The 13,548-nt window shown below is 51.7% G+C and overlaps 2 protein-coding genes across 2 annotated transcripts in view; both read left to right on the top strand.

Annotated features, from left to right (window-relative positions):
• TMEM114 (transmembrane protein 114) overlaps positions 1-13,548 on the top strand; it is a 996,508-nt gene that overhangs the window by 588,496 nt on the left and 394,464 nt on the right. The window lies entirely within an intron of this gene.
• USP7 (ubiquitin specific peptidase 7) overlaps positions 9,897-13,548 on the top strand; it is a 72,323-nt gene continuing 68,671 nt past the window's right edge. Inside the window, exon 1 of the mRNA XM_050774229.1 lies at positions 9,897-10,168. Coding sequence (XP_050630186.1) covers positions 10,090-10,168 — 79 coding nt within the window. The 5' untranslated portion in view covers positions 9,897-10,089. The remainder of the gene's footprint in view (positions 10,169-13,548) is intronic.

Here is a 13,548-nt window from a genome sequence, read left to right on the forward strand (position 1 = left end):
AGAGTCTCACGCTGTTGCCCAGGCTGGAGTACACTGGCACAATTTTGGCTCACTGCAACATCCACCTCCCGGGTTCAAGCAATTCTTCTGCCTCAGCTTCCTGAGTAGCTGGGACTACAGGCTCCTGCCACCATGCCCGGCTAATTTTTGTATTCTTAGTAGCAACAGGGTTTCACCCCATTGGCCAAGCTGGTCTTGAACTCCTGACCTCAGGTATCTACCCGCCTCAGCCTCCCAAAATGTTGGGATGTATTACAGGCGTGAGCCACCACCGTGCCTGGCCAATAACAGTTTTATTGAAATATAATTCACCTACTGCATAATTTATCTGTATTAAATGTACAATGCAATGGTTTTTACTATGTTCAGAGAGTTGTACAGCCATCACCACAGTCAATTTTAAGACATTTTGATTTCTCCCCCCAAATCCTATACCCATCCGCAGTCACTCCCCATTGCCTACCTCCCATGAACTGCAGGCAACTGCTAGTCTGTTTTCTGTCTCTATGGATTTGCTTATCACGGGTGTTTCATATCAATGAATTGTATAATATTTCTCCTTTTGTATCTACTTTCTTTCACTCAGCATGGTATTTTTGAGGTTCATCCATGTTGTAGCATGAATCAGTGCTTCATTCTTATTTATGGCTGAATAATATTCCATTGTGCTGATAGATCACTGTTATTTACCCACTCACTTGTTGATGAATACTGGGGTTGTGTTCAGAGTTGACATCTTGGTGTTGCTTCTTACTGGACCAGTTTTGGGGCCATTAGCCTCTTGCTGCCTTAGTGTCCTTTTCTGTAAAATGGGAGTAATAGTAGCACCTCTCATAGGCAGGGCTGGCACCAGCTTTTACAGTGCCCTCGTGCAAGCTAATGGTGCCCCTCTGGGCAGACACCTGCCTCATCCTATGGCCAGGTAAATAGGTGAAGCCTTTGGTGCCAAAAGCAACGTTGGTTCGGGGTAGTTCCTGGGCTAAATTGAGCACCATCCCTTTTAAAAAAATATAGTTTTAGGCAGGGCACAGTGGCTCATGCCTATAATCCCAGCACTTTGGGAGGCCAAGGCCAGTGGATCAGGAGGTCAGGAGATTGAGGTCATCCTGGCTAACTCAGTGAAACCCTGTCTCTACTAAAAATACAAAAAATTGGCCGGGTGTGGTGGCATGCACCCGTAGTCCCAGCTACTCGAGGAGGCAGGAGAATCGCTTGAACTCAGGAGGCAGAGGTTGCATGAGCCAGGATCGCACTACCACTCTCCAGCCTGGGTGACAGAGTGAGACTCTGCCTCAAAAAAAAAAAAAAAAAAAAAATGTAGTTTTAAGGCCAGGCATGGTGGCTTAGGCCTGTAATCCCAGCACTTTGGGAGGCCAAGGTGGGAGGATCACCTAAGGTCATGAGTTTGAGACCAGCCTGGCTAACATATAATGAAACCCCATCTTAAAAAATACGAAAATTAGCTGGGTGTGGTGGCGCACACCTATAGTTCTAACTACTTGGGAAGCTGAGACAGGAGAATCGCTTGAAACCAGGAGACGGAGGTTGCAGTGAGCCGAGATTTGGCCACTGCACTGCAGCCTGGTGACATAGCAAGACTCTATCTCTAAAAAAAAAATGTAGTTTTAAATTTTAGCTTTATAGTTTCCATTTAAAATGCCATTTTCTAGCCAGGAATGGTATAATCACAGCCTATAATCCCAGCATTTTGGGAGGCTGAGGTGGGAAGATCACTTAAGGCCAGGAGTTCAAGACCAGCCTGGGCAACAGCAACATAGAAAGATCTTGTTAGAGGTCAGGAGAACGAGATCATCCTGGCTAACACAGTGAAAAATACTAAAAATAGAAAAATTAGCCGGGCGTGGTGGCGGACGCCTGTAGACCCAGCTACTCGGGAGGCTGAGGCAGGAGAATGGCGTGAACCTGGGAGGCAGAGCTTGCAGTGAGCCGAGATCACGCCACTGCACTCCAGCCTGGGCCACAGAGGCAGACTCTGTCTCAAAGAAGAAAAAAAAGAAAGATCTTGTTAGGAACAATTTGACTAATTTTCCTAAAAATAGAAAATAAGAAAAGAAAAAGATGACACTGATGCTGGTTGTCCATGTTCTCACTGACTCTCACTGCAACTTCCGTCTAAATGTAAGCCAATCCAGTCACTCTACCAAGGCATCTTTGTCGAGCTGTCTTCTTAAAAATGTTGGCTGGGCACGGTGGTTTATGCCTGTAATCCCAGCACTTTGGGAGGCCGAGGCGGGTGGATCACCTGAGGTTGGGAGTTCGAGACCAGCCTGACCAACGTGGATAAACCCTGTCTCTACTAAAAATACAAAATTAGCCGGGCGTGGTGGCGCATGCCTGTAATCCTAGCTACTTGGGAGGCTGAGGCAGGAGAATCGCTTGAACCCCGGGAAGTGGAGGTTGCGGTGAGCTGAAATGGTGCCATTGCACTCCAGCCTGGACAACAAGAGTGAAACTCCGTCTCAGAAAAAAAAAAAATAACACGACTCCAACCACTATACACGCACCTGGCCAGCTAGGAGCAGTCATTTTGGCAAAACGCTTGCATTCACATTTGGCTGTCTCTCTTCCAAAACCTATCCCAGAAGAATGCTGGTCACATGACTTCCTTTTATTTAGCCACAGTCACTTTTGCTATTCATTTAGCCTGAGGCAGCAGGGTCCTTATCTCATAATGGGCACTCATCCCATAAACAGATTTGAGTGAAAGGACAGTGGATTGTGGGGGTCAGGAGTTGGAGGCTGGGGTCTCACTCTGTTTTTTTTTTTTTTTTTTTTTTTTTTTTTTGAGAAGAGGTCTCACTCTGTTGCCCAGGCTAGAGTGCAGTGGCGCGACCTTGGCTCACTGCAACCTCTACCTCCCAGGTACAAGCAATTCTCTTGCCTCAGCCTCCTGAGTAGCTGAGATTACAGGTGTTGGCCACCATGCCTGGCTAATACTTTTGTATTTTTAGCAGAGGCGGGGTTTCACTACATTGGCCAGGCTAGTCTCCAATTCCTGACCTCAGGTGATCCACCCGCCTCGGTCTTCCAAAGTGCTGGGATTACAGGCGTGATCCACTGCGCCCAGCCTCCTTCTGTTCCTAGATCAATGATCTCACAACTTGTGATATGTTTTTTTCTTTTTTCTTTTTCTTTCTTTCTTTTTTTTTTTTTTTTTTTTTTTTTTTGAGGCGAAGTCTCTCTTTGTCGCCCAGGCTGAAATGCAGTGGCGCAGTCTCAGCTCACTGCAGCCTCCACCTCGCAGGTTCAAGCAGTTCTCTTGCCTCAGCCACCCAGGTAGCTGGGACTACAGGCGTGCACCACCATGCCTGGCTATTTTTTTTGAGACGGGGTCTCACTCTGTTACCCTGACTGGAGTGCAGTAGTGCGATATTGGCTTACTGCAACTTGCACTCCTGGCTCAAGCGATCCTTCCATCTCAGCCTCCTGAGTAGCTGGGACCACAGGTGCAAGCCACCACACCCGGCTAATTTTCTTTTTTCTGTTTTTTTTTTTTTTTCCTAAGGAGTTTCGCTCTTGTTGCCCAGGCTGGAGTGCAGTAGCACCATTTCGGCTCACTGCAACCTCCGCCTCCCGGGTTCAAGTGATTCTCCTGCCTCAGCCTCCCAAGTAGCTGGAATTACAGGCGCCCGCCAGCATGCCCAGCTAATTTTTGTATTTTTAGTAGAGACGGGGTTTCACCGTGTTGGCCAGGCTGGTCTCGACCTCCTGACCTCAGGTGATCCACCTGCCTTGGCCTCCCAAAGTGCTGGGATTACAGGCGTGAGTCACTGTGCCCAGCCACACTTGGCTAATTTTCTTGTATTTTTTGGTAGAGACAGGTTTTCACCATGTTACCCAGGCTGTTGTCAAACTCCTGAGCTCAAGCAATCTGCCCACCTCGGCCTCCCAAAGTGCTAGGATTATAGGCGTGAGCCACTGCAATGGTCAACCTTTGGATTTTGAAGTATTTGATATTTTATGGTTTCAGGGAGAGACTGTTTTTCCATTTCCCTGATAAGAATCCAGAATTAGAAAAGGTTGGGCCGGGCGCAATGGCTCACACCTGTAATCCTAACACTTTGGGAGGCCGATGTGGGTGGATCACCTGAGGTCAGGAGTTCGAGATCAGCCTGACCAACATGGTGAAATCCCGTTTCTACCAAAAAGGCAAAAATTAGCCAGGCGTGGTGGCGTGCACCTGTAATCCCAGCTACTCAGGAGGTTGAGGCAAGAGAATCGCTTGAACCCAGGAGGCGGAGGTCGCAGTTACCCGAGATTGGGCCCTTGTACTCCAGCTGGGGCTGGACTCCATCTCAAAAAAAAAAAAAAGAAAAGGTTAAGTAAGCTTCCCAAATTCAAGTTTAGAACCCTGTATGGAGCTGGGTTCCATCTGGTTTCTGAATCCTAAAGCCCCTTACCCTCCCAAACTGCTTGACCTTGGCTAAGTCCCTTATCTTCTCTAAAGCCAAATCCTCATCAGTAACCTTGTGGTATGGGATTAGGTCATCTTTCTAGGTATGGATTATTTAGGAATTTATTATCCCGGCAGGGCGGGGGGTGGGGGCAGATGAAGGTGTGGAGAGGGGGAAAGGTGTAAATCCCATTTCTTCTCTGACACTTCTATTAAATAATTTTAGACCCTGACCAATATAGCTTCCAGGTAGATAAATATTTTGGTTCTCGAGAAGAAAAACCAACCCTCTGGTTTTGCCAAGTCATGGCATGGCCCTGGGAGCAGCAAAATATGTTTTGCTCCAAGTAATGATAGGGTGGCCCCTCCCTGCCCTTCACTGGCTCTAGCTAATGACAAGTCAGTTTCTCTGGTGGTTCCTGTCTCCCCGGTTTTTCATCTTCTCCTTAGTCCCCAGTTTCTGAACCACGGTATGGGTCATGAATTTTTTTTTTTTTTTTTTTTTTAATTGGCAGTGGTCAAAAATGGTGCCTTCAGTCATCTTCCCCTTCAGAGCCTTCCGTGTCCTCTGGAGGCATCTTGGCATTCACCCTCCGAGGAAGCAGGCATTACTCAGCGATTCACTTCTGCCAAGTCCTTCCACACACACCCCTTCTGTGTGCAAATGGACTTTATAGCCAATGCAGGCACAATTCTACCAGGGGTAGAAGGAAACAGGCCAGCCAAGCCTGCTAGAATAATCAAGCCGGGGCCTTTTTAGTGGGCCTCCAAGGGCACTGGTCTTGGTTTTCTCGTAGCTGTGGTGCCCTGGAAATGAACTCTCCCTCCACCATCCACTCCTCGGTGAAAGATGTGGACCAGCCAGGAAGAAGCAAAGAAGTGTTGTTTTATTGACTCCAGATGAGAGGCCTTCCAAGCAAGCAGGCACTGTCACTCCCAGCCTGTATCCCAGAGGCTCTGAGCTCCTAGCAGGCAGTAAACAGTTGCAGGGGTGAAAGCATTCATTCGGCAAATCGGCAAATCTTCACTGAGCATGTACTATAAGCTTGGTGCTGTACCGAGGATAGAACTGTTAGACAAGACAATTTCTTTTTGTTTTGTTTATGTTTTTGTTTTGGAGACAGAGTCTCTCTCTGTCACGCAGGCTGGAGTGCAATGTGTGATCTCGGCTCACTGCAACCTCCACCTCCCAGGTTCAAGCGATTCTCCTGCCTCAGCCTGGCGAGTAACTGGGACTACAGGCACCCACCACCACGCCCAGCTGATTTTTTGCATTTTTAGTAGAGACGGGGTTTAACCACATTAGCCAGGATGATGTTGATCTCCTGACCTCCCAAAGTGCTGAGATTACAGGTGTGAGCCACTACGCCCAGCGATACTGTTTATGTGTATTTATATCCTATAGCTGTGTAATAAATTTCCTTAAATTTAGCAGTGTAAAACAATACCCCCCCCCCTTTTTTTTTTTTTTTTTTGATACGCAGTCTCCCACTGCTGCCAAGGCTGCAAGGCTACAGTGCAGTGGTACGATCTCGGCTCACTGCAACCTCCACCTCCCAGGTTCAAGTGAGTCTCCAGCCTCAGCACCCAGAGTAGCTGGGACTACAGGCCCGTGCCACCACACCTGGCTAATTTTTGCATTTTAGTGGAGACAGGGTTTCACTATGTTGGCCAGGCTGGTCTCAGAGTCCTGACCTCAAGTGATCCACACCCCCTTGGCCTCCCAAAGTGCTGGGATTACAGGCATGAGCCACTGCGCCCGGCCTCATTCAGCAAATCTTCACTGAGCAACTACTATAAACCCAGTGCTGTGCTGAGGATAGACCTGTAGACAAGTCAGTTTCTTTCTCAAGGTGCTTCCGGAAGGAGAGACAGATACTGTTTATGTGCATTCATTTTATTTATTTATATATTTTTTGAGACGGAGTCTCGCTCTGTTGCCCAGGCTGGAGTGCAGTGACACCATCTCGGCTCATCGCAAGATCCACCTCCAGGGTTCATGCCATTCTCCCACCTCAGCCTCCTGAGTAGCTGGGACTACAGGTGCCCGCCACCACACCTGGCTAATTTTTTTGTATTTTTAGTAGAGACGGGCTTTTGCCGTGTTAGCCAGGATGGTCTCTATCTCCTGATCTCGTGATCCGCCCGCCTGGGCCTCCCAAAGTGCTGGGATTATGGGCGTGAGCCACCGCGCCCAGCCGTGTATTCATTTTCTATTGCTGTGTAATAAATTTCCTAAAATTTAGCAGTGTAAAACAATACCCCTTTTTGATTTTATATTTCCATAGATCAGAAGTCATAGTGGGCTGGATTGGGTTCCTTTAGGTTTTCACAAGGCTAAAGCCAAGGGCTGGGCTCTCATCTGGAAGCTCTGGGGAAGAACAACCTTACTGAGGTTGTTGGCAGAATCCACTTTTTTTTTTTTTTTTTTTAGTGGAGACGGGGTTTCACCATGTTGTCTAGGCTGGTTTCGGGCTCCTGACCTCAAGTGATCCACCCACCTTGGCCTCCCAAGACACTAGGATTACAGGCATGAGCCACCACGCCCCAGCCACACAGATTTTTTTTTTTTTTTTTTGAGATAGAGTCTCATTCTGTCGCCCAGGCTGGAGTGCAGTGGTGCAATCTCGGCTCACTGCAACCTCCACCTCCCAAGTTCAAGCGATTCTTGTGCCTCAGCCTCCTGAGTAGCTGGGATTACAGGTGCACGCCACCACACCTGGCTAATTTTTGTATTTTCAGTACAGACAGGGTTTCAGCATGTTGGTCAGGCTGGTCTTGAACTCCTGACCTCATGATCTGCCCTCCTCAGCCTTCTAAAGTGCTGGGATTACAGGCGTGAGCCACCAGGCCTGGCCGGATTGGTTTTGAACTCAGTGATGGGGATAAGGTTGGCCAATGTGAACTGACAGCCACACACATAACTTTCTGCCACCTCTTCCTCTGCCAGAAAGGCACTTTCTTCCCTCCTCCAAGCTTCCAGAATACTAGAGAGGATTCTTTTGCATCTGAGCAGTGTTGATTAGCATTTGTGAGAATCTGTGTGAATAACAATACCTCTTCTTCAGATTCTGGGGGTGACCCAAGGGATTCCTTTGAAGTGACTGGGCTCTCCCCTGCTCACCTCTGTGGTTTGGCAGGAAATTCACTGGTGGGAAATCTTCAAGTGTATGAAATGCTGGTGAGGGGGGGGATCCAGTCACACTTGAATCATATGTTCATTCAACCATTTGATTGAATGATTGATTAATTGATTGGCTGATTCAGATTAGGTTTCCCTATGTTGCCCAGGCTGCTCTCCAACTCCTGGGTTCAAGCGATCCTCCTGCCTCAACTTCCCAAAGTGCTGGCATAAGAGGCGTAAGCCACCGTGCCTGGCCCATTCAACCAATGTTTATTTATGTATTTATTTATTTTAGATGGAATCTCGCTCTATTGCCCAGGCTGGAGTGCAAGGGTATGATTAACTCACTGTAGCCTCCACCTCCTGGGTTCAAGCAGTTCTCCTGCCTCAGCCTCCTGAGTAGCTGGGATTACAAGCGTACGCCACCATGCCCAGCTAATTTTTTTGTGTGTATTTTTAGTAGGCATGAGGTTTCACCATGTTGGCCAGGCTGGTCTCGGATTCCTGAGTTCAGGTGATCCGCCCACCTCGGCCTCCCAATGTGCTGAGATTACTGGCGTGAGCCACTGCGCCTGGCCCAACTAATTTTTATTAAGCACTTGCTGTGTATCCCAGGCATTTGTGATACAACAGTGAGCAGAACATTCTTTTGGGGGGCGGGGAGATGAACAGTACATAAACTGGAGAAAAACGCAGAGAAAGCGGGTATAGGGAGATGGAGAGGAAGACAGGTACCACAATCTTCTGGCCTTGTTAGGGCGAAATTCTATTCTCCCCTGAGATGTGTAGAAATGTACATCGGTTTGCTCCATTTTTATTGACCCACACTGCCTTGATTAACTGGAAGAGTTGAGACCCTAATCATCAGTCTGTCAATGACTGGATGAGACAGGACAGGAGATACATTCACTGAATGTCTCCTGAAATAGGGAGACCCCGGGTGAATAATCCCAGACTGGGTTGATAGGAAGGAAATAATGCCAAATGTGAGGGGTAGTGGGCTTGTTTTATTTTTATATTATTATTTTGTTATCATTATTAGTTGAGACAAGGTCTCATTCTGTTGTCCAGGCTGGAGTGCAGTGGCACTATCTTGGATCACTGCAGCCTCAGTCAACCTCCCAAGTGAACCTCCAGCCTCAGCCTCCCAAGTAGCTGGGACTACAGGCGCGAGGCACCACACCCGGCTAATTAAAAATACATTTCAAAAATATAAAAACAAAAACCAAAAACTTTGTAGAGAGGGTGGTTTCTTACTCCTGGCCTCAAGTGACCCTCCCGCCTCGGCCTCCCAAACTGCTGGGATCACTGGTGTGAGAAGCTGCGTCCCGCCTGGGGTTGCTCTTGAGGAGCCAAACTTTGCCAGATTAGGCTGACAGTGAGAAAATAAATTCTTCCACGGTAGATACTGGGTGAAAAAGTGCAGGTCAGCGGGCGAGGGTAAATAACGACAACAGGAACTTCTAGGCGCTGACCCCAGGCTCCCTTCCGGGCCCTATCCCGAGCAGTCCCTGGGCAACCTCCGGCGCTCGCCCCGGCGCGCCCGGCTGGGTCCTGAACCACGGCCGCCGGGTGGCTTCTGGGCCCCTCCTCGTTGCCGCTCCTGGGTCTTTCGGGCTGTCCAGTTCCCCACGATGGGGAGGATTCCGGACCACCCCCGCAGGGCTAAGTCACCAGGCGTCCCGCCTCGGCCCCCACGGCCCAGGGGCAGCGAGCGCCGAGGGTCCGCCTCGGGACTGAGGGGCAGGCGGCGCCGGGACGCGGCGCTGCCGGGCGGGCGGGCCTCGGCGGCGGCGGCGGCAGGCGGGCCGCTCCCTGCTCCGCCTCCCGTGCTCCGCCCTCCGCTCCCGCTCCGCCCTCCGGCTCGGCGCCCGCCCGCTAGCTCTCCTCGCTCGCTCGCTCGCTCCGCGGCCCCCCATGCGGATGTGACATTTCACGCCGCCGCCATTTTGAGAGCGAGCCGAGCCGAGCTGCCGGGCGCCGCGTCCGCTGCCGGAGCCCCGACGACGACGCCGAGGAGGCGGAGGCCGCGGCTCTCGGAACGCGGCCGGCCCGTCGCCCGCCCGCGCCGCCGCTCCCGCCGGCCCCAGGGCCCGCAGGCCCGCCGCGGCCGGCCAGGCCTCCCGCCCGCCGCGCCCGGCCCGAGGCGGGGCTGACTCCGCGGCCCCCGCCCGGCCGCCCTCCGCCCCCGGCCGGCCCGCAGCCCCGCAGCCCCGGCCCGGGCCCCGGCGGCGGGAGGCGGGCCCCGCGGCGGCGGCGGCGGCGGCGGCCGCAGCGAGCGACAAGGCCGCCCGGCCCGGCCCGCCGGCCGCCCGCCCGCCTCGGCGCCGAGATTGGGCGAATCGCGAGCAAGTACGTGCGCGTCTCCCTGCCGCCGCCGCCGCCCGCCGCGGGCCGCCCCGGGGCCGCCGCCGCCGACGACGCGCGGGAGGAGGAGGAGGAGGCCGCCCCGCCGCCGCCGCCGCCGCCGCCGCCCCGGCTCGCCGCCGCCCGCCAGCCGGGCTCGCAGCCCCGGCCCCCGGCCGCAGGCGAGGCCCAGGCCGCGGCCGACATGAACCACCAGCAGCAGCAGCAGCAGCAGAAAGCGGGCGAGCAGCAGTTGAGCGAGCCCGAGGACATGGAGATGGAAGGTGAGACCCGCGGGCCGGCCGCGGCGGGGCCGGGGGGCGCCTTTCATTGTGGCCGGGGGAGCCGCGGGAGCCACGCGAGGGGCTCGCCATCTTTAACCAGGCCCCGGGCGGCCGCCGGGCCTCGGCCTGGCCTCCCGGCCCCGGCCCGGCGAGGCTGCAAAGTCATGCCGGGTCCGCGGGTGAGGGGCGGCCGCCGGGGCCTCGGCCCCGTGCATTGTCCCGACCACACGTCCGCCGGGCCTCCCCGGCACAAAGCGCCCAGAGTTGTAAAATTCGAACGCTCCAGCCGCGGAGGGACGGAGGTGTTTTCTCACCCAGGTTGGGAGGCGGGCTCCGGGGACCGTCCCGGTTCTGGGGCGTCCGGTTGGATCTGGTCTGGCTGGGGAACTCCTGATCTCCCCGGGCGCGGGGCTCGCCCGCACCTGCTCCGGTGCGCTCCCCCGGAGGGCGCGCCGTGGCTCGGAAGCGCTCCTCTAAATCACTTTCTAACAGCACTGCCTAGCGTCGGGCTTACATTCTAAAACACCTGCAAGGAACGCAGATGTTGTCAGGCTTTGGGCTGGCCCAGAGTTCTGATCCGGGCGCTGTTGGTTTCCGAATCCACCTGTTTTTCTGGGAGTTTGGTACCTGGCAGTGTGTGGTGCAGCCAGCATCCGGCCAGGTGTGCGCTTGCAGCCGTGCGAAAGCCCCGCCGCACATGGCTGCCTGCATCAGAATCAAACCTGACTCGAAAGGTAACTCGGTTTTCTGCCGATGTGGCAGTAATTTTCCAGGGCACTGTAGTTTGAGGTATAGAGTCTTGGTTATAAAGGTTGGATGTAAAGAACACTGTAAAGAGAAGGGTGTTGGATTTACGGAGTTGGTCATTGGAAGGCACTTTTTCTCCTGGCCCATTCCACTGAGACAAAGCAAAGTCCGAATGGTCTTTAAAAAGTTTTCTTACCTACGTGACGGGTTCAGGCTGTCGGGAGTCAAATGGAGGCCACCTGAATGAAAAGGGCGTGGAATGCTTTATTCTAGTTTTACTTTTAGCAAGGGATCTTGGGTTGCGTCAATGAATGAAGCTCCAGGGGAGCTCAGGAAAAGCAGTGTTTAGTCCTGTGCGGTGGCTCCAAGTGTGGGGCGCTGCACACCGGTTGGTGGGAACACTTAAGCGTGACTGGTGTTCCCCTCTGTATAACTTACTGCCAGTAATTGGATGGTCACTGAAAAAATGGCTGGCCAGGTTGCAAATGGCAAAGTGGCTGGGATTCTGCACTAGGCATTCCCCAGTGGTATTTATCAGTGGCAGTAATGGGGGACAGAAGAGCGTAGTCCACGCCAAGCACTGGGTTATCTGTTTCACTTGGCCCCAGCAAAGCAGCAACTTTGCAGAGCGCCTGGTATGTGTGATTAAACCAAATAACTGAAAAGATGTACATTGCTGAGAGAATTTTGTGTATTCCTTTTGTGCTGTATTTTGCAGCCCATCTAAAACCTAAAAAAAGGTTGCTTTTCAGTTTCCTTTTCAAATGGTACCCGATGAAGACGAATATCCAATAACACGAGCATATGGATTTCCCATGACATTGTCCTGCTGCTTTCCAGGTGTCTTTGGACACCAGTGAGAATTAATAAACAGAGACATTACTGTAGAGCCTGTGTGTTACAGACCTGTATCTTTGGGAAAATGACCAGGTCCACAAATTTCAAGGTCTTTGCTTTTTTTTTTTTTTTTCTTGTGAGACGGAGTTTTGCTCTTGCTGTCAGGCTGGAGTGCAGTAGTGCACTCAGCTCACTGCAACCTCCGTCTCCCGGGTTCAAGCGATTTTCCTGCCTAAGCCTCCCAAGTAGCTGGGATTACAGGCATGTGCCACCACGCCTGGCTACTTTTGTATTTTTGTTAGAGACGGGGCTTCTCCATGTTGGTCAGGCTGGTCTCGAACTCCTGACCTGAGGCGATCTGCCCTCCTCGTCCTCCCAAACTGCCGAAATTACAGGCGTGAGCCACCGCGCCTGGCTGGTCTTTACCTTTAGAAGGCTAGAGGGTGTTGAAGTTTTAGAAATTCAGCAGTCTCCATGCATGTTTTCAAGGCTACTTTCTTTTCTCATAAAATGAAGCTTTATTTTCATATTACAGTTTGTATTGGAAAGGTAACCCCGAGAACAGTTAATCTGTAAATTTACCAGAATCTCAAATTGGGTGGCAGTGGTTTTAGTTACTAATGCTGATTGCTTAAACTTAAGAAACTCCTTTCTTCTGACTGGGCGTCTGTTTCGATTTCATTATCGAGAAGGTCCCTTGTCTTGTCGGGAGCACATGAGGCTGTGGACAAATAATAGTGCCCTGTGAGTACCCACTGGTGTGTGGTTGAAAAAGCTACTTGTGTCTTACGCCATGTATTTCAGCCTTCCCAATCCTGAAATGCAGCCTTAACGATTGACTGGAATGTGACTTAGGACCCGAAAGAGTGAGAGAACACTTATGTTAAAAAGCCACAAGGGTGGAATTTAGCGGACTCTGGTTGGCTTCATGGACCAGGCTGTGAGTGGGGTCCCGGTCAGAGCTAGAGACTTGCACCTGTTTAGTGTCTGCCCCGGTGCCTAAAGAACCAGCAGCTGGAAACTGTCAGGGTCTGAACAGCTTGAGGAAGGGAAGGCTTTGTAAACCTGGAGCATCCTGCCTGTGCCTCCTGGGCAGGGTGGTTTCGAAGGAGCCTGGGAGACTGGTTCGGTTGGTTGGTTTTTCTCTATCAATATAGGTCAGTGTGAGTTTGCTCTCCGGCCTCACATTCTTGGGGTCGCGTTTGCTTTTGAGTGAACTCTGCCACAGCCCTTGGATATTCACTGGAAAACAGCAGTACTCTGGAATAGTTATTTTTAAAATGCCCTGAGCAGTTAGGAAAGTGATGAAGGGTAAAGTGCGGAGAGGGAAGAGGTGAGGGGCCTGATGCAGTTTGCTGGGGTTGCAGCCACACACTGCCTGTGAGGTCTGAAGCAGCCAGTTGCACGTTTCTAGTTGGAAGGCAGATAGAGCTGGGGAGGTGGTGGTATGATTAGGTCTGGCTGGGAATAAGGTTGCTTGGCAGTGTATTATTATTTGCTAACTTTGATGGCCATGGAGGTCTAGGGGCTGAAGGAGTGACTTGCATGGGTCTCTGCCCTCTGAATACTCGATGACGATGGTCATCGAATGGTCCGAATGGTCCCTGTAGACGCTGTTGAATCAACAGGAAATTATCCGGAGGCCTTGTTTCTGCATACAAACTGTTTTTTCAGTGGTGTGGTTCTTCTGCCCGAGTGAGCAGTCTCTCTTTCAGTGTTGGCTCTGAGAAGAATGGGATAGATGTTAGACTTTTGTATGACACTTAGACTGCTGCTATTAGGAGCAAATTAATGGG

This window comes from Macaca thibetana, chromosome 20 (assembly GCF_024542745.1).
Source record: "Macaca thibetana thibetana isolate TM-01 chromosome 20, ASM2454274v1, whole genome shotgun sequence".
In the NCBI taxonomy this organism is placed as follows: Eukaryota; Metazoa; Chordata; class Mammalia; order Primates; family Cercopithecidae; genus Macaca; species Macaca thibetana.